This window comes from Silurus aristotelis (assembly GCF_946808225.1).
Source record: "Silurus aristotelis genome assembly, chromosome: 21".
In the NCBI taxonomy this organism is placed as follows: Eukaryota; Metazoa; Chordata; class Actinopteri; order Siluriformes; family Siluridae; genus Silurus; species Silurus aristotelis.
Genome location: NC_139594.1, coordinates 18,877,305 through 18,899,530, shown reverse-complemented (window position 1 = coordinate 18,899,530; position 22,226 = coordinate 18,877,305). Strand labels below are relative to the sequence as shown.

The 22,226-nt window shown below is 40.5% G+C and overlaps 1 protein-coding gene and 1 long non-coding RNA gene across 2 annotated transcripts in view; both read right to left on the bottom strand.

The window, feature by feature from the left end:
- The window catches only part of tshz1 (teashirt zinc finger homeobox 1), a 49,175-nt gene that overhangs the window by 23,867 nt on the left and 3,082 nt on the right, over nucleotides 1–22,226 (bottom strand). The window contains exon 2 of the mRNA XM_083523537.1: nucleotides 21,882–22,226. This exon is cut by the window's right edge and continues 149 nt beyond it. Coding sequence (XP_083379663.1) covers nucleotides 21,882–21,921 — 40 coding nt within the window. The 5' untranslated portion in view covers nucleotides 21,922–22,226. The remainder of the gene's footprint in view (nucleotides 1–21,881) is intronic.
- On the bottom strand, nucleotides 14,821–21,856 carry LOC310716571. The gene is made up of 3 exons (XR_014530626.1): nucleotides 17,776–21,856; nucleotides 16,706–17,644; nucleotides 14,821–16,638 (listed from the first exon to the last, which is right to left on the bottom strand). It is a non-coding gene; the product is annotated as an uncharacterized lncRNA (long non-coding RNA).

Genomic DNA, 22,226 nt, shown 5'->3' with positions numbered 1-22,226 from the left:
AAATACACTGCTTTCTTTTGAAGGACTGTTGGATCCTTCCCTAGAGACTGTGGTAATGCAGTGTGAACTGCGTTTGACCCTTTCCACCCCCACTACGGACCGGGACAATGAAAAGACTCAGATGTGATCCTCTCGCGATCGACGATTTTCTCTCTCACACCGTCTCGCTTCTGTAGCTCCGTACGACATCGAGTGCTGGATCTCTTTCTCTCTCCTTCTCCCTCTTTCAAAGTGTGGCGCATTCCATAATTAGCATGCTGATTAGCCTTAATCAAGCCCATTAACGTGTAATACTGATTAAACAATGCCGGTAGTGCTTGTGACACGACCGGTAAACACGGCAAAACATAAATAACTGTAAACAACTGCTGGTAAACAGTCGCGTGAAATATGTTTGGCAGAGAGGAAGAAGTTTGCTGGTTGTGCATGTGTACGTGTGTGTGTGTGTGTGTGTGTGTGTGTGTGTGTAGGGGGGTGGCGTTGGTGAGAGATGCTGGGAGAGAGCAGAAAAAAGATGGAGAGAGAGCAAAAGAGAGAGAGAGAGAGGACAAGAGGGAGCAGTGGTGTTGGGATGACAGAAATATTGCAGGCCTGTTTTTTGGCAACAGGCAAGAAGGTGGGAGGGGACAGCATGTGTGTGTGTGTGTGTGTGTGTGTGTGTGTGTGTGTGTGTGTGAGAGAGAGAGAGAAGAGCTGGAAAGAGCAGGAGAGAGATGAAGTGAAAGTGTATTTGTGTGTGTGTGTGTGTGTGTGTGTGTGTGTGTGTGTGTGTGTGTGTGTGTGTGTGTGTGTGCAGGCAGGGGAGTGAACTCTCCCAGGCTTTGTCATATGAGTTTTCCCAAGCCTTGGCCTCTTTGATAAATGACACATGTCATTCTGTCAGTTTGGGACAGTGCAGCTGGGAGGCCCTCTGATGTATGGCCCCTCTGCAAAAGGAAATCACCGTCTTCTGGCATGGACGCACACCGTGCCCTTTATATAAGACCCCTCCTCCTCCTCGCCTCCTCCTCCTCGCTTCCTCCATTCCTCCTCAGCCGAAGGAGAGCACTGTAACTCCGGCCGGCGAGGTTTTTTTTTCCTTTTCCTTCGCTGTGCTTCGGCTCTTTGTGAGGGCCTGAATTGAATGGCGAGATTGATTTAAGGCCTCGAGCCACTGAACACTGCGCGCAGGTCAGTGAGGGGTGTTAGGAGGGGTAAAAACGCTAATTCCCCAGCTCTGGGTTTTCTCGAACCCAAACGAATGAGCACCGACACAATGTATACATACACACGTCCACTGCCAAGTCCCCGCAAGCCGAGCTGTTCTCAACTACTGTAGTTATTACTGTTATTATAACCACAATCCTATTAGCGTTAGTGTTAATTCAAACATATTCTTTTGAACCATTTTTATTACCTAGCATCGATTCAGAGATTACCGAGAGGAAAACTCATGACCTGGATTATGGGTTGCCACAAAATGTGAATGTAATATATTAAAACATATTTATTTAGTAGCTCTGTTCTTACTTTAAAAGACACTTTTACACTGCGCATACATTATTTAATCAAACTGTACCTCAATAGTAGCTTTTCTTCTGACACTGGATAATGCTGTACTTTACATTGTTAAATAGATATATAAAGATATTTTGAATCAAAAGGTCCTTTGCTGTGTAGCTAAATCGAACTACTTTATTTATTTATTTATTTATTTATTTATTTTTATTATTATTATTATTAGAGGAATAGTAGTAATAATAGTTGTAGTAGTAATTATGGGTGAAGTTATAGTCGTAGTAAGAAGAGAATCACTGTTTAAGCAGTGATAGCAGTAGTAGGAAGAGTCATAAGAGTACTAATAGTAGCAATAGTAGGAGTCATAATAGTAGTAGCAGTAATAGTAGCAATAGTAATAGTGATAAAAGTAATTTAAGTAATAATAGTAATAATAATAGTATTAATAATAGCAGTAATAATAGTAGTAGAAACAATAGTAATATTGCTAGGAGTAATGTAGTTATGGTTATATAATAATACTAGAGGAAGGGGTTTAGTGGTTAAGATGTTCTTCTTATACTCATTAAACTTCTTATGGAAAAGGGTGTCTGCCAAATGCTGTACATCTAAAGGGAAGGTACTAGTGGTAGGAGTTAGGAAGGAGATGCATAGTTATATAGTACTATTAGTGGCGACCCCTGATGGGAGCAGCCGAAAGAAGAAGAAGAAGTATTGATAATAATAGATTTAGTAGTAGCAGTAGAGGAATAGTAGTAGTAGTAGTAGTAGTAGTAACAACAGAAATAGTAGTAGGGGTAATAATGGTAGTAGTGTTAGTAGTAAAAAAAGTAATAATGGAATTAGCAGTAGGGATAATAGTGGTAGGAGTAATAGTCTAAACAGTAAATTTGTGTTTGTAATACTAATAATAATAATAGTAAAAAGAATTGTCCATAAAATACCATTATCATTCCTTCATATTTTATAACACACCCACTGTATATTTTGTTCAGTATCTCAAAGTCAAATCAGGCTCAGTGTCTTTACAGCTGTGATCCAAATTTGGTGTGGAGACGGAGAAAAAACATCAAGGGAGGGGTGGAAAGAGAGAGAAAGAGAGAGAGAGAGAGAGAGAGAGAGAGAGAGAGAGAGAGAGTGAGAGAGAGAGAGAGAGAGAGAGAGAGAGAGAAAGACAGAGAAAGAGTAAGAATTGAGCCTTACTTGGCATTTTGATAGTTGACGATTCACAGGACAGAGCAAAAAGAGGACGCGAAGCAACAACAACACGTTCAACCAAACGCCTTCGTGCCGCCGTGTGCTAAACATGTTCACCGTGCTACAATCAATCAACATAAACAAGATGAAAAAAACACACAGGGCCTGACATATTTCTGTGACAGCAGCAGAGAGACTGCTTTCAACTCACACACCACGAGAACAGCGCAGAGCCTATAAATCTGCCATTCTGCTCACAAAACACCTCGCGTGCACACACACAAACACACACACACACACACACACACACACACACACACACACACACACACACACACACACACACACAGACAGATGGGCGGTGAGAACCAATGAAGTTGGTGAGATGGACAACGGTTTAGGGGAAAACCCAAACCGAAACACACACGCACGCATGCACGCACACACACACACACACACAAACACAGAGGTACTACAGTGGCCACCTAGGGGTCGTGAACTGTGCATGACCCCCTGCTCTGACTTGCGCAGGCTGAGAGAATGAGGGAACGAGAGAATAGTGAGGATGAATGAGTGAGGAGTATCATTAACCAGTGAGTGATGAGCGTTAGGCAGCAACTCGTTACCCATCCCCCGCTCAAAATCCTCTCAGTCTCACACGCCTAGCGCAAACAACACTGCTAATCAAGATTTGGGCCAGCGATTTGATCAGAACACCCTGCTCCCCATGCAAACATGGGTCTGATCCTCTGGATGGTCTTACACACACACACAAACACAAACACACACACGTGCACACGCGCACACACACACACACACACACACACACACACACACACACACACACACACACACACACAAGCACATGCACATGCACACAAGACACATGAAAGTAAACCAGAAAGCAAAAAGAAGAGCAACATCATGGCATCATGACCCTTTTATTCATTCTAAAGCAGAGCACAGTATGTTTACTTTTTCCTAGAATCATTCTTCATGTAAATCAGCTCTTATTTGCGTGTCCCTGAGGTGACACAATTGTAACTATATGTTACATACAATAGGTAATAAATGACTTGGTAAGGTTTTCAGCAGAGGTGGAAAGTAACACATTACATTTACTCGTTTTACTGTAATTGAAAGGGTTTTTGTCAACTTATATTTTTAAAGTAGTTTCTAAAATCTGTAATTTTACTTTTTCTTAAGTATGTTTGGTTTGAAGTATTGAACGTCAAACTCACTGTCTGGATTCTGTACTTACATTTGGGATTTCTCTCATGATCATAAATGACATTATATTTAATTTTTTTTACTGCAAAAGTACATAACTCACATTAGACTCAAGTCATGGACTGTATTGTTTTATTTAATTGTATTATTTGTATATAATCTGTTAAGATGTTACTTCAATTAAAAACAACTAGTTTGAGATTTATAGCCCCTTGTTCTTTTTGAACTGTACTAGAATCCCCCACCGCACCCCCGTGTTAAAACAATCGTTAACCAGTTTTACTCCGAGCAAATTATACATGACTTTCTTTTACTTGAGTAGATTTTTAGACCTGTAACGTTACTTGAATTTAAATAAAATGTCAGCACTTTTACTTGTATTGAATTTTTTATTACTCTTTGCACCTCAGTGAGGATCTAGATGTTCTTTTAGCTGTCTTAAAAAAGGAGTCTCCAGTTTCAGTGCTTTGTAAAGTAAGTAAACCTATAAAGTTTGTAGGCGACAGTGTGTAGCATGACTTTATGATTAACAATCTAATGTACTTAAAAAAAAAAAAAGATTTCCACAAAGGAATTTTGTAAGGTTTGTGATAGCAGGAGTGATATGTTTTTAATAATGGTTGTTCCACAACAATCGTGCAGGGCCCCAAAGCAAGGCCCTTAACCCCATAGCTGCTCAGTTGTATAAATGAGATGAAATGTAAGTGAAGAAACAATCAGTGATTATATTTTATAACAGTACATGCGGTCCTACATATCCATTAGACCTGATCTAAATATCCTACTAGTGTAACACAGATAACAATGTCCTCACATACACTAACAAAGACTACCTTTTCGATTTCACATACACTTTCACACACTCTCTCTCTCTCACACACACTCTCTATCACACACTGCCCAGCAGTCGGGTGTAGTGTTGCATATTGACGAGTGATGGCTTAAAGTGTTACACTCCCAGCAAAGTGATAGAGCTTTCGGTATTTATGACCCACCATCACTGAGGCTCGTCACACACTGCAGCTGCTCTGACGCCCATAAGTAGGGCTGGATTGCACTGCCATAACCAATTTAACATGGACACACAACCCCCCCCCCCCCCCCCCAACACACACACACACACACACACACACACACACACATACACACACACACAGATTCTCCTGTGTCTAAAAGCCGGTAGAAATTGTCACGAGGGGGCTGTATTTGAAAATAGGATCGTGATTTATTCTGTACAAACTACAGCTAAATTTAAATCTAACTGGATAGATTAATTGATTGACTGATTGACAAAACAGATTGTATTATTTTTTTTTATTTAAAAAAGTAAGCTTCTTGGAGAACAGCGTTCGTACAAGCTTTAATTTACATGATAAGAGATTAACCATATCTCTAAAGACAATAAAAAGTATGCTGTGTCAAAGCTTAATAAACACAAATCACATTCCTGTATAGCAGCAATAAAACATGCTTATACAAAAAAAACATGTAATAAATAATTTCGGAATAGTACAGAGAACGAAACTAGTTTCGTTGTTGTAACTACATCACACTGATTTTAATACTACTTCCTGCATGTCAAAGCAACATAACGCCACTAATAGATCGTGTATTTCTCGAAAAGTGTTCGGATACTCAATTGGAATACGAAAATCCAGATCTGGATAGAAAAATCTAACATTTTTAAACATCCAAATAAACAAAAACAAAATAAATCAGCATAAATTCAGCGCCTTCTAAGCAGTAACCAGTTGTAATAGTATTTGGACACTCTACTGTACTGTACAAGCGCAATTGTACATTTCCAGATATGTTGTGAAATGTTCCTTGATTTGAACAGGAAGCACAAACCTGTGATAGCATGACAATGCCCCTGTGCACAATGAAGAAATGTTTTAAGAACAATTCAATTTATTTTCGTATTTTGCTTTATCCAATTACGAACAAAAATTTTAGAAATGAGTCCATTTATTGCTAATGAGCGAGCCGGTGGCCACTGAGACAAGAAAAAAACTCCTTGAGATGGTATGAGGAAGAAAACTTGAGAGGTCCCAGACACAAACTTGAAAGCAAACAGACTCTGGGTGTCAAAATGGTTTACATGGATTGGAGTGGAAGATCTCTTGCTATAGAGCTCAAACCCTATTAAACACCTTGGGGATAAATGTAAACGCTGACTGCACCCTAAGTCTCCTCACACTCCTACACCAGCACCTGTGTCTGAATGAGCACTAAACATAGTGGAGCATTTTCCCAAAACGAAGCATGTACCAATCTGGTGGTCCACAAACATTTGTCCATATAGTGTATGTTTAAAATGGCATTATCAAAGTACATGAACTACCCAAGTGCTTAGGGAAGTGGGAGCTCAGTGGTTAAGGCTCTGGATTACTGATCGTATTGTCAGAGGTTCAAGCCCCAGTATGGCCAATCTGACACTCTTGGGCAACCTTCTGTACTCCAGGGGTGCTGACCCCAGCTTCCTAACAATTCTGGGATATGCGAAGAAAGAATTTGACTGTGCTGTAATGTACCGTTACCAATAAAATCATCTCAGGTGATATTAGGGTAAATGCTGTCGTGTATCCAAACCTTTAGTAAGCTAGAGATCTTTCTGAACACCACGCCGTTGCTTATATGTATTCCGCTACACGCTTGTGCACGTATTTCAGACTCTGGTATTGATGAGTGAGTATATGTGCGTGCAACAGAGCCTGCGTCATTCATAACGTCGCTATCTCCTGTCTGCTTCTGTGCATATGGCCTCACTAATGATCCACTGTGATGTGTCAGGCTTTCCTCGTGCTGATAAAAACAGCAGGAAAGAAAAACAAGCAGGATCGGTCCCTACAGACTTCCACCTCTCTTGTTGCCTGTACGAGTCTCACTACAGATCAGGTGAATATATGGTATTTGAGTCCAATCTTGGTTGAATTTGAGGCGTTGAGGTGAGCAAGGATGTGCAGGGACGCCTGTAACGAGCAAGTGGACCCGTGACATTAGTGATTAGGATGCTAACACATCAATTACGCCATGCTAGTAGGCGTATTGAGTACAGACACGGCAAGGAAATAAAAGTTAGGCTGAACAGATGAGTGTAGGACTTGTATGTGTTAATGTGAATAGCCGTTTCTGCTCTGAGATTACTTTTATAAATACGTACAAAAAATACATACAAGACGTTTAAAGCACCGTAGTACACGGCAAACAGCATTCTGTCTCTCCCCGCTATTACTTCACTTCAAATCTAAGCAGGAAATAATTTTCTCTTATGCATTACTACACTGAATCCTTTGCCCAGGAAGACCTTTTTTTTTTCCACCATCAAAGTCATCGAATCCAGTTTATGTAAAAATGTACAGAAAACTTTTGTTTTACAACATTCACTCAAAGTCGCATCATCTGATTTTTTTTGATGATGACGTGAAACAGAAATTAATTTCTCTTTTATATTTTTATCATGCAACGAAGTAAAATGGTTGCTTTGTCATTCGACCGAAATTATTACCAATAATAAATTAGACCAATGTCTCAAATTATAATAATTTCTAGTTATAATGGGATCATAGGAACACATCTCTATCGTAACACATAACTGTAATTTATAAATGTACAGGTTTAGATTTTTTAAATGTTTGTTATGTCCTCAGTTTTGCGTGGAGGTTAATAATGCAGATTTTGTGTTTTCGCTAATTCGAAAATATTTGGAAATTTTTTTTCTTTTTTTGAGATTTACAAGAAAGAAATGACACCCTGATTGTGAAACCACCTTAAATATAAAAGTCATTGCCTTGTCTGGTGTCCATCTCGAAGCCAAACGGCTCTCGTCGGCCGTATCCATTCCCGGCTGCCTTATCAGCACTATAAAACTGGTGGCCAAAAAATGATATTCATTACTTCTTGGCCTGCTATCAGTTACATACAAGTTCTCAGCGGCTGAAAATTACAACTATCCCGAGCACTACTTCGCTATTGTCCTACTCTGTGCACCCTGGTCTTTATCGGTGTGGTAATAAAAAAGTGTGTGTGTGTGTGTGTGTGTGTGTGTGGGGGGGGGGGGGGGGGGGGGACAGAGAGTCCTCTTTCACCAGCTTAAAGAGTGATGGACTGCAGATTCAGCCTTAAACACTCGACCAAAAACAGCCAATGAAAGTGTCACGACAGAAATGCTGGAAGTCAAGGCGTTTTTTCGAGCGACCATTTTAAGACGTGCTTCAAGTTGGCTCATAAAAGGCGAGAGCTGTCTTTATGTGGATGATTCTGAGCACTGCATTATAGTCTTACAGAGAGAGAGAGAGAGAGAGAGAGAGAGAGAGAGAGAGAGAGAGAGAGAGAGAGAGAGAGAGAGAGAGAGAGGGTGTTAACTGAGGCTTGTCAGCTTCTGTTTTATGTTGCTGAGGTTTAAAGAAATGGCGAACATGGTGCAGTTCAGAAGCAGTTTCGTCATACTAATCGTGATCAGGCTCGGGGCTAATGGCCCAGAACCAACAGGTCTCAGTCCTGAAAATGTTATTAGAGTTTATGAACTGTGAATCAATGAACTGTTTCTTCTGAATCAAAAATGGGACGTTTATCTGATTTAAGGTCATTAATGCAACCTTACAATAAAATCAGACTATAGATTTCAATGCCTAACTTCAAACCTGTGGTTAATTTTTTATGAATGTGAAATATGAAAGTGTTTTTTTAAGCAATTTTATTTTTATTTTCACATTAAATCTCCCCAGAAGAAGGCCATAGTGACCATATTGGTGGCCTGTGTATCACCCTGGCTGTTATTCAGAAAGCTTCACCTTCTCAGCTAGCATTCAGTAAGTGGATGTGTTTGAGGATTCAGTTTCCTACATTTTTGCAAATATATATAATGGTGATTTAAATCACGTTAATCATCAGGACATCATACAGAACTTTTGCTATGTTTCCACACGGACGGTTTTAATTGCCGGATGTGTGCATCATGGCGGATTTTGGTGCTTAATTTGAGGCTTGGTGCATCAGTAAAATGCTGATGCTATCGTGTGTTTAGTGATAAATATATATATATTTTTTTTCGAGTTTATTTTTATTTTTGTATATCTGAGTTAAAAACAAAAAACGTTGTGAATAAAACTGTGTTGCATTGAAGGATTTAATCTCGCTACCTTTATTTGTATTTATTTATTTATATTGTTTTTATAAAAAATCGCCAAACAGAAATGCGCACTGCGTTAATAAAATGAGTGCCGTTGAAATGAATTTGAGTTAACGGGTTATTAACGCGTCTATTTTGACAGTTTTTCCAGCCACATGTGCTTCTTTCCCAAACAGTTACCACAAACTTGGAGGCACACAATTGTTTAAGACGTCTTTGCCTTCAATTAAACTAGGAAACCCAAACCTGTTCCAGCATGACAATGCTCCTGTGCACAAAACCAGCTCCATAAAGATCTGCTTTACATGGGTTGGATTTGGTAGATCTCCAACCTTATTGAAAAACTTTAGGATGTATTTTACACTGACTGCACCAAAAGCCTCCTCACCTCATTTCAACCAGTACCTGACTTTACTAACACCATAGTGGTTGAATGAGCACAAATCTCCACAAAATCCAGTGGAACATCTTCCCAGAAGAATGTAGGTTATTATAACAGCAAATGGGGATTAAATGTGGAATGGTGTGTTCAAAAAGCACAGTCCATGACCTCATATATTATTTTTTTAAACATATATTATTTTCATCCATAAAGTGCAGCACTTCTTCCAGATATGTTAACCGGAGGTGTTTAGATCGATTGTGAACTTGTAAAACCGAAGGAAACGGCTGCGAATTTAATAAAGGCGAAACTTGAACCATGACACAGAGCTTGTCTGGTTTGTTTAAACATATCGCGATGCCCAGGATCATTTTTAATATGCGGGTTTTGTCCACATTGTGATTTGCTTGAGTGCTCGTTTGCATATTGGAGTCCTGGAATATTGGAACCTGTTGAAGTCAATATTGTGAGAATGATATAGTGCTTGTGTTCGCTGAAGTGTGTCTATGTGTGTTTGTAGGTTGTAGTGTGTCTCTTTATGCCTCTTTATGACACCAATATAAATCAATGTTTAAATTAATATACAAATTTTGTATATATATTTCTAATAGAATGAGATCCTATGGAAAGTGAATAGAATTGCACGGGTATATAGGATGAAGGTACGAGGGGAAAATGTAGTGTCAAATCCAGTTGTCAATGTATAACGAATAATAAAACATGGCCAGGCTGAATAACGAACAATCAACCCGACTCAAATTTGACCAATAATTACAATTTATTGCTTTTTTTCGAACTCTTGTAATTGTTTTCAAAGTCAATTATTCTGCCTATAAAATGCAAATCGTACCATCCTGAAGACTGGACACCGGCTCTGACACTGGAGACTCCTTCCGCAAAAGCTTTATTTTTTTAAGGTCAGGTCTGTCGTTACAGAGATTAACAATCTGACCAATCAGATTTAAGGAATGTAGAGAGGATTTAATGAATATAGAGAGCTTGAGTGTTCAAATAAAGATCAAGCTGCAGGAAATGGAACATTGTTTTTTGCAAAAATAATAGACTTTCAGCATTTCAGAAGGTGTCTGTGGGCAGTGTGTTATTATATTCTCCTTCCAGCACAATATGCATGGCTTCTTTGTATAAAAAAAGCACAGATGGTGTTATACAGCCAGGATAACACTGGTTACGGCGTTATTCTTTATGCTGACAATGTAAAACAGTAATAATTAGAGGTCGACCAATACAGGTTTTTCCTCTGGCCGATTCCAGAAACCCCCCCGTGTCGGTGATAAAGAGAACTCTGCTTGAGCTAATGAACACACACACACAAAAAAATTATAAAACGGAACACACTTGTTGTCATTATTGCTTTTGTCATTGCAACTTAGCAGACATGAGTGAAAAAAGCTACAAGGATCCGTTAATAATTATCGCGGCAGGTGAAAACGTTCTAGCTCTTACGGTTTTCCTGTTTAGATGCAAAATACAGACTACTGCTACCTGTCGGTATGGAAGAGTAAAGTTCTCTCAAGAAAGAGCAGAATGTACACCCTCGGTTTGGTGTGTCATAGGCGCCTGCCTAATAATTGGCCTAATATGCCGCACAATCAGCCAATCACGATTCATTAAAAAATGCCAAAAATCGGGCAGATTAATCGGTCGGCCATTTAATTGGTTGATTGACACAATCTGAAAAAAAGCATTTTTAATACTGGAATTCTAAATAAGGGCGTAAAAATACCATGGGATCTGCACATCTTTAGAGAATAATCACCGATGTGGTGTAGTGTGACGCACAATAGTCTTCTTTTGTGAGGACTTTCCAATGAAGGAAGGGACACTGGAGACTCATTCCAAAAAATAGCAACTAGTGTGTTTCATTATCTATCTACAGTGAGGAAAATAAGTATTTGAACACCCTGCTATTTTGCAAGTTCTCCCACTTAGAAATCATGGAGGGGTCTGAAATTGTCATCGTAGGTGCATGTCCACTGTGAGAGACATAATCTATGTATTATTTTTTAACTATTTCTTTGTATGATACAGCTGCAAATAAGTATTTGAACACCTGAGAAAGTCAATGTTAATATTTGGTACAGTAGCCTTTGTTTGCAATTACAGAGGTCAAATGTTTCCTGTAGTTTTTCACCAGGTTTGCACACACTGCAGGAGGGATTTTGGCCCACTCCTCCACACAGATCTTCTCTAGATCAGTCAGCTTTCTGGCCTGTCGCTGAGAAACACGGAGTTTGAGCTCCCTCTAAAGATTCTCTATTGGGTTTAGGTCTGGAGACTGGCTAGGCCATGCCAGAACCTTGATATGCTTCTTACAGAGCCACTCCTTGGTTATCCTGGCTGTGTGCTTCAGGTCATTGTCATGTTGGAAGACCCAGCCTCGACCCATCTTCAATGCTCTAACTGAGGGAAGGAGGTTTTTCCCCAAAATCTCGCAGTACATGGCCCCGGTCATCCTCTCCTTAATACAGTGCAGTCGCCCTGTCCCATGTGCAGAAAAACACCCCCAAAGCATGATGCTACCACCCCCATGCTTCACAGTAGGGATGGTGTTCTTGGGATGGTACTCATCATTCTTCTTCCTCCAAACACATTTAGTGGAATTATGACCCAAAAGTTCTATTTTGGTCTCATCTGACCACATGACTTTCTCCCATGACTCCTCTGGATCATCCAAATGGTCATTGGCAAACTTAAGACGTGCCAGGACATGTGCTGGTTTAAGCAGGGGAACCTTCCGTGCCATGCATGATTTCAAACCATGACGTCTTAGTGTATTACCAACAGTAACCTTGGAAATAGTGGTCCCACCTCTTTTCAGGTCATTGACCAGCTCCTCCCGTGTAGTTCTGGGCTGATTTCTCACCTTCCTTAGGATCATTGAGACCCCACGAGGTGAGATCTTGCATGGAGCCCCAGTCCGAGGGAGATTTACAGATCATGTTTAGCTTCTTCCATTTTCTTATGATTGCTCCAACAGTGGACCTTTTTTCACCAAGCTGCTTGGCAATTTCCCCGTAGCTCTTTCCAGCCTTGTGGAGGTGTACAATTTTGTCTCTAGTGTCTTTGGACAGCTCTTTGGTCTTGGCCATGTTAGTAGTTGGATTCTTACTGATTGTATGGGGTGGACAGGTGTCTTTATGCAGCTAACGACCTCAAACAGGTGCATCTAATTTAGGATAATAAATGTAGTGGAGGTGGACATTTTAAAGGCAGACTAACAGGTCTTTGAGGGTCAGAATTCTAGCTGATAGACAGGTGTTCAAATACTTATTTGCAGCTGTATCATACAAATAAATAGTTTAAAAATTATATATTGTGATTTCTGGATTTTTTTTTTTAGATTATGTCTCTCACAGTGGACATGCACCTACGATGACAATTTCAGACCCCTCCATGATTTCTAAGTGGGAGAACTTGCAAAATAGCAGCGTGTTCAAATACTTATTTTCCTCACTGTATATATATATATATATATATATATATATATATATATATATATATATATATATATATATATATATATATATTGTACATGTATAAACCTAATTTTCATTATCAAATGTATTTCAATAACTTTTTATTATCTAACATTTTTATTAGACATTATTTTTTTTTTTACCTAATATTTATGATCTAATGTATTTTATTTGACAATATTTTATATTTATAACCTAATATTTATTATCTAATGTGTTGTATTATATATGATTATATATTTAGTACCTACAATTTATAACCTAATGTATTTGATTATACATTATTTTATATTTGGTTTATATATATAAATATATATATATATATATATATATATATATATATATATATATATATATATATATATATATATATATATATATATATATACAGTAACTAATATTTTGAATTTTCGAAAATTCTAATGTATTTTATTAAGACATTATTATAGATGATGCGAAGCTTCTGCTGTACACTGTATATGTTTGTATTTACATTTACAGCATGTGACATGTGACGCACTGTGCGACTTCCATTCATACAACTAAGCAGTGGAGGGATAAGGGCCTGGTTTAGCAGCCCAACTCACTTAACTCAACTTACGACCTTAACTTCCCAATGCCACTGTAGAACTGATTACATATTAAACGTGATATAAACACCTTCTGACCAATCAGATTTGAGAATTCTGCAGCACCTTATTTATTTCATATAATAGAATTGTAAACTCTAGAAACATGTTTAGATGTGTTTCAGGGCGATAATTAAAACCCTGCAGCGGAAACGTATCTGGGACGTCGATGTCGGTCGTGGATCGAGATATCGAGATCGTGAGATTGAGAGTTATTAACGATACATTGGGCTGCTCTAATACCTGGGTCTGTGGGCAGCAGGCTTATCACAGTCTTCTCTCCTAAGAATTCATCTAGTTAGATGGGACTGTATTTCACGTTCCACACGTACATGGCTGTGTGTGTGTGTGTGTGTGTGTGTGTGTGTGTGTGTGTGTGTGTGTGTGTTTGGGGTTGGAGGAGGGGGGGGGGGGGTCACTAAAGAGACCTGTCTGTATAACAGCCACTCGTGATGGAGGGCCTAACCGGGCGGCTAACACCGTGCACTAAGATTGTTCTAGACCTCAGGGCCTCGGAGGAAACATATATCCACCTGGCAACAGGGTTGCGAGTGTGTGTGTGTGTGTGTGTGTGTGTGTGTGTGTGTGTGTGTGTGTGAGTGTGTTTTCGGGCAGATCTAATCACGGGCTAATAACAGCACAGTAGGAGTCGTTGGCCCTCGTAAATCAATGTGCAAAATAATTGCTAATACACTGGTTATCGATTGGTGCTCGGGCGGCTCATTTCGTGAAGGCCGGGGCGAAGAACTAACACGGTGACAAGGGTAAAGTGTTATTTCTGAGCCGCGGAGACAGCTGGGCCGCGCGGACGACTCGGGCACGCCGTAATTCTTAATTGACACCTGTCTGGATAATGACTGCAGGCCCAGCTGCTGCGCGAGAATTTCTCTCCACTTCTGTTCATCTGTCAGCTCTAATACCTTTCCGAATGCCACTCCTTTATTCGCGCTCTCCGGCTCTTATTTTAGGCCCCATTCATTTTCCTTCTCTTTCTCTCTCTCTCTCTCTCTCCCCCTCTCTTTCTCTCTAGCTCTCTCAACGAACCAAAATAGCTAAGAGCTTTTGTTTCAGGATACAAGTTAAGAGGCTGCAACAAAGTACCTTCTCTCACTTTGATCTTGGCCTTTTGTACCTCGCAGGATATTTGGTGTAGGAAAAAGGGGCAGTTGGACTGTGTGTGTGTGTGTGTGTGTGTGTCTGTGTGTGTGTGTGTGTGTGTTGGTGGTGGTGAAGGGGGGGGGGGGGGGGGGGGGGGTTTAGAGGAACGCAGAGTCCCAGGACGACACTTTCCCGAGTTTGAGTAGGCGTTACAACGTGTTTACTGAAGATCATCATCAAAAGGCTCACTTTCGTTTCATGTTCGTCTGTCGGAGCCGATGTGTACGACGCTTTAAGCATGGAAGTGATGCTACGAAACCTTTCGCTCATCACAAGAGTGTGTTCTGTGTTTGTGTGTGTGTGTGTGTGTGTGCAAAATGCTAGTTTCTTACTTCGCAGGTCAGTAAGCGGCTCGTTTCGAAAAGCCAGAGACTCAACACTTCAAAGGGCGGACCCCCACGAGGCGCTTTGAAGCACGGGGCAGATTTGCGAAGCTCGAACGCGGATGTGTGAGGAACGCCGATTATCCGCTTGGGTGCTCGCTCGATCGAGTGCTTACGAGACCTCGGATTTTTACTCAGCTGCTGTTCAATCTGGTAAACATCCGCATGGCCACTTCCCGTCTCCGAGAGTGTGACAAAACGAGAGAACAGAGGAGGAGTGAGAGGAGTGAGACGATGTCCCGTGGGGTTCATGCTGACCTCTGCGTACTCCCCGAGCTCCCAAACTCTCATTACCGGGGCAGGACTTCAGCTTTTCTCTCTTTTGTCTACCCCCCCAACACACACACTCTTTTTTCTCCCTTTCTGTCTTCGCTCTGACTCACTGCAGACCAAATTAGCTGAGAAATGAAACATACGGGATCAAAACAGACAGACTGAGAGATGGAGAGAGAAAGAGAGAGAGAGAGAAAGAGAGAGAAAGAGAGAGAGAGAGAGAGAGAGAGAGAGAGAGAGAGAGAGAGAGAGAGAGAGAGAGAGAGAGAGAAATGCAGCTGGCCTCTTTGATAGCTCCAGTTCCCACAATACCATGCTGCAAGCCTCCGTTGGTGTAAAGCTTCCTCCTTTACTGTTTGGCATTTTCAGATCGTGATGTTGAGTAACTGCAGACTTTACACACTCACACACACACACACACACACACACACACACACACACACACACACACACACACACTACACACATATGTAATAGATATTTATCATAGTGTTTAGGTTTCAAAATGCTTTTGATGTTCGAGAAGATGCGTCTAAGCACAAGGCATATTTTGCTCCCGCATTTATGACTCGTGTTCAAGAAAACACACACACACGCGTGCGCGCACACACACACAGATACACACACAAGGACTCGTCGTAAGTCGTCATAATGCTCCTTCCTTTAAATAGTTTGCTTGATCATTTAATTATTATTAATATAATTATTACTAATGAACCTCATCGCTCTTCTCAGTGAATTCTGTCTTCTGATTGGTTGGAAGGTGTTATTAATTTTCTACAAAGGAAGGAGTCTCCAGTGTCAGAGCTTTATCCAATACAGTCAGGACACATCACATGGTGCTTTTATTTCTCAGGCAGGTGATTATTGTTGTTATAATGTACAAGTTATATTTAATTTATAATATATAATGTATAAGTGGTGAATGTTTCAGAGACCATTCATCGTTCATATGATGTCCATTCATAAATAGGAAATGAATCATATATTGCTGTGTATAAAAACGAGCAGTGTTGTTGGACATGAAGCTATATTTAATAAAAATAAATTATCGATTACATCACTTTTTTTTTTTTTTTTGAGATCACGGATGATGTCGACACTTTGAAAGAGCTACAACAGTCATCTCATCAGACGGTACGCACATATAATCTTGTACCAAATTCCATGAGTTTTGGGTTCTTCTTTAATGTTCAACTCTGGTCACTGGCTACCTCAGAACCACCAAGGCACGACCCAGTACTGACCCAAGCAGGAGTAGCTACTGGGTCACAGGAAAAAGTCTCTATACATATGACACTGTATTATTTATTGTGCAGTTTGAACACATACATACACATACATGGAAATGTAGATAGATAGATAGATAGATAGATAGATAGATAGATAGATAGATAGATAGATAGACAGACAGACAGACAGACAGACAGACAGACAGACAGACAGACAGACAGACAGACAGACAGACAGACAGACAGACAGCTAAATATGTCAAATGAAACCTGCATTTTTTCTTCATTGCTTTTCTGTGTAATTCTTTAGTATTATTTATGATTCATATAATTTGTTATTAAAAAGCCAGTAATGTTTTATTTTCCTTAATTTTAAATATCAGACCTAAAATTCTTGGCATGTGTTGTGTGTACACTGTGTGTATTTATGTGTATATTGTGTGTACACTGTGTGTATTTATGTGTATATTGTGGGTACATTGTGTGTATTTATGTGTATATTGTGGGTACATTGTGTGTATTTATGTGTATATTGTGGGTACATTGTGTGTATTTATGTGTATATTGTGGGTACATTGTGTGTATTTATGTGTATATTGTGGGTACATTGTGTGTATTTATGTGTATATTGTGGGTACATTGTGTGTATTTATGTGTATATTGTGTGTACATTGTGTGTACATTGTGTGTATTTATGTGTATATTGTGTGTATACTGTGTGTATTGTGTGTACACTGTGTATATTTTTTGTGTATATTGTGTGTAAAGTGTGTACACTGTGTATAATTTTTGTGTATATTGTGTGTAAAGTGTGTATTGTGTGTACACTGTGTGTATGTTTGTGTATATTGTGTGTAGACTGAGTGTATTGTGTGTACACTGTGTATATTTTTTGTGTATATTGTGTGTAAAGTGTGTATTGTGTGTACACTGTGTATATTTTTTGTGTATATTGTGTGCATACTGTGTATATTGTGTGTACACTGTGTGTATGTTTGTGTATCTTGTGTGTAAACTGAGTGTATTGTGTGTACACTGTGTGTATTTATGTGTATATTGTGTGTACACTGTGTATTTATGTGTATATTGTGTAAACGGTGTGTATTGTGGGTACACTGTGTGTAGGTATGTGTATATTGTGTGTATACTGTGTGTATTGTGTTTACATTGTGTATATTTTTTTGTGTATATTGTGTGTAAAGTGTGTAATGTGTGTACACTGTGTGTACTTCTGTGTATATTGTGTGTATACTGAGTGTATTGTGTGTACACTGTGTGTATTTATATGTATATTGTGTGTAAACTGTGTATATTTTGTATATTGTGTGTAAAGTGTGTGCGTGAAGAATCGTGATATGTTCCTTTCAGCCATATTGCTTAAGCTCTGATGACCTTGTATTTAATACAATATAAACATTACATAGAGTCATAACCCTATCTTTCTTTGTTTTTTCTCTCTCTCACACTCACACACTCACACACACACACACACACACACACACACGAGAGAGAGTCTGGAGACCACTAATTCGGTCTGGGACGGGACGGCAAGTTGACATAACTTATGTGGAAACTAAAAACTCCCAGTTGTATAAAAGCTCATTAGGCGATCTCTATAGCACCGCGGCGTAGCCCTGCACGCGCTCGTACCGCTGGCATACGGAAAACCAGAACATATTTTCATTTCGATACGTGCTTTTCCCCATAAAACCTGTCATCTGTCTTCATTACTCGCCTAAACCTCAACGTTTCGAGGCGAGCGTCATCGTCGCTCCCGGCCGCCTCGACAACTGCGTACACTTTGATTTCCTATAGTCCGCGTGCTCTGATCCCCGCCAATGCAAATGAAACAATCGCTTTTGGGGGCTGGGCCTAAACATGAGCATATCGACTACAGAGGTCAATGTCACCTGTTAATGACAGCAGGCTTGATTCACTTACATTATATGATGCATTACCAACACTCTGGCTTTTCATGCGACGGACTACAAATCGATGAACCATGTGGAAAAACTAAGTAACGAAAGAAAGTATGAGAAAAAAAACAACAACATAGAAATGTTTCTTTTTCAGGTTTTTTCCAGTTCCATTGATTTGTATAAATGTGGTGTGTGATTAAAAAATATTTTCATTACGATCAGGGGACAAAGCCAAGCGTGAACTAGTGTGATATTTTACGGGATACTTTACTGTACACTCTGTAGGGAATAGCAATGCTTATACTACATCACACACACACACACACACACACACACACACACACACACACACACTTAGAGTAGAGGCAGTATGAAGGCATCATCTAATTCCAAATAAGAAACCTATCTTCAATCCCACATCACGCACGTAGCCATGATAAATACAAGATTTTACAAATATTGTGTATCGCGAGGGGCCGCACACAAAACCCCCGTGCTACATAAACAACCCGGGACGAATTCCTCTCCGGAGATCCCTCTGGTTAGAAGAGTGTTGTGTTTCAGAGTAGGTTTAAGAAGGAGTGCTCAGGGTTTTGAGACACAAACAGAACGTTCGATAACGCATGGGACGATGGTGATTTAACACCCGGAGATAATGGCGGCAGATTGACTAAGCATGCCATCTGATTGGCTGAGAAAGCGATGGAGAGAGAGAGAGAGAGAGAGAGAGAGAGAGAGAGAGAGAGAGAGAGAGAGAAGAGAAAGTGTGCAGGCCCAGCGGTGCGCTTAAGAGCCAGGATTACCAAGGTCATTAAGCAGCATCGCTGGCGTGACGTGATTAGTCAGGTAGCAAAGTCCATTTGTCACCTGCACCAGAAAATTGAGTTAATGCGGCACTACGGGCTACGGGAACTGTATAATATCAACTTGATTACATCAAGGCAGCTGCCGAGCTGACACCTAGCCGAATTTGTCAGCTTTAATCGTTAGGCGCTGTCACAAATCCATCAGAAGCTCAGATAATTAGGGCCCCTATCTAACGAAACAGCAGACGAACTGGTAGCTTTTTTTATTTTTTTTCCTGATAATTAAGAAGCCTTTCGTCCTCAGCGAAGGGCCGAGTTTAATGACTCCCTGTGCTGGTTCCAAAAACATCTCTCCTCGCTGATTATTTGTCTGGACCTATTCTCAAGCGCCCTGATTTAACCACAAAAAAAAAAAACAAAGCATCCATGTTCAGACCTTTAGGAGACAGGTTAGGTTTGTATCTCTTGCAATTCGATCTGTTCCCATATATAAACCAGGCATTAATAATGATTGAGATAGAGAGGGAAATAAAATTGCAGCGCAGGAGTCCATCTCCCATGGAGGAGACTTCAAAAGCCTTCGAATGTAAATACTGACTTGAGCGTTTTTTTTTTTCCGCTCTCCTGTACTGCTGCTCTGGTTCTGCGTTCGATACTGGAGGCCTGCATGTGTACGCTTCAGAGGAAAGGCAGCAAATCGAAACGAATGGCTGCGGCAGGCCGACACACTCCGCGACTCGACCGGAGCGCCGGGCCGGGCCGGCCCATGCCGAGCGGGGATTAATGATTCTGGGTGTTAAAAAACACCACGAGGTTGTGACTGTAAATGAAGCACACCGAAAGTGTCTGGGGAAGAAAGAGGAGAGGAAACCGGACACGAGCGTTGCGTTTCGGTTCTCTGTGAAGCTCGAGCCATGTGAAATCAAAGCGCAGTAACTTGATAAAACGATGCTCTTCCGAGACTCAACCCGGGGTTAAACTATTGCGGAGGTGTCGCGGATTCGAGGTTTCGATTGTGTAAAATGCCACGCCGTGGGATTGATGGAAAACCAGCCTGCCGAATTGTGATTGACCATAACAGCCAATGATGCATATGGCTGTCAAAAGACAGACAATTAAATCAATATTCACTGCAGGCAAAGGGAGGAAGGGTGTGTGTTTGATCTCTTGTTTTTTTTTTTTTAGGTACAACCTGCCAGCTCATATTACCAGCTGCCATCTCACCTCGGAAACTCTTAAAACTCACGGTGACAGTCTCTACCTAACTTGAGAAATATAAAAATGTAATAAAATCCATTTGACACTGAAGGTATGGGGAGGAAATTAAGCCTAGTATGGACAGTCAGGCGCCCAAATGCCAGCGCCGCCTCCCTAGAGTATGACTAGCGTAACTCGGCGATGCGCATTCACCCGTTTCCTCTCCGACTTCACATTTCAGGGCCCAAGTCCTTGTAAGAGGTGCTTTCCTCAAGTCCTCGGTGTCAGTGCTGCTCCGTCAGAGGGAGCTCTTGATTTCATTCAGGGGGGGGACAGACCTGTCTGTCTCAGAGGAAGGACATGTCCACTGCTAGGCAACTGTCTAGTTACTTATACGAAGCTTCAAAACAAACCCTAAGAGAAGAACGTTTGATTGGTTGCTGGTAAAAAGACAGGAACTGCAGCAAGTTGACGGTATACACACACTGGTGAAAGATTTAAAGGCTTTCTGTTACACTACAAAGTCAAAATCTTCCACCAACAAAGACAATTGGAAAATTTATTTCACGAACAAAAGAAAAATCACCAAATCATTCGCGAATGATTTGTTGATAAACCGACACACCCCGGTTACCTCCTCTTTCTCTCTCTCTTTTTTCTGTGTATCTTTCTGCCTCTTTCAGTATCTCTCTTCTTCTTTTTGTCCAAGAGGAAAAAAGTCCAAGAATGCCCCCCCACCCCTCTTTTTTTTTCTTTTCTCCCCCCCAAATTCCCCCACCCCTCCATCAGCGGGGGCAAAAGTTGTCCTGCGTGTCCAGGCCCCCTTTGGAAAGCGCGCATGCTCGTTTCCATGGTGAATGATTCACTGATGGTTATCGGGAATGAAGATCAAAGGCAGCCACGTGACAGGCGATCAATCAAGCATCAAATCCAGGAAGGCAACTACACAGGAGTGCAGAAAACTCTGAAAAAGTGCAGTTTAGTGTGTGTGTGTGTGTGTGTGTGTGTGTGTGTGTGTGTGTGTGTAGGGGGCATGATTAGATTCGCATTTTTTACATAGTTTCAACAAATAAATAAATAATAAAAGTGTCTGATTTCAATCAGTGTTCACTTTAATATTCTGGTGTGCAATACATGGTATCCGACCTCATGCACTCGCCAGTAGAAGTGGTGGTGTGATGATGATGACGGTGTGATGAAGGGCTGCTGGTGGTGGAGTGTGTGCGGCCTGCGAGGTGCCACTGGCTTGTTTGGCTTTTGAAATGCTTGTGATATGTTTCCCAAGCAAACAACGCATGCGTTTCATCTGTGTGTGTGTGTGTGTGTGTGTGTGTGTGTAGAAGGACTTACCTGAAGATCGCCTCGGTGCTTGCTGCTTTCTCCGCGGCATGCTCTTCTCCAACTCTCTCCACTTGACTTTTCATACAGAATCGAAATACAGGCGACGAAATTTCAAAAATAATAATAAAAAAGAGGGGAAAAAATGGTGAATCTTTTACAAATTCTTGTAGTCGGTCCTTTTCTTTAGAACTAAACCAGGATCAGGGATCAGGATTTTTAGATTTAATCTTGCTTCTGTCCTTGAGAGAGAGAAAAAAAAGTCACTCGGTCGATTAAAGTCTTGCAGTGTTCTCCAGTTTTTGTTTTTAATTCTTTAAAAAAGAAAAAAGAACAATCGAAAAACTTGGTGTGGAG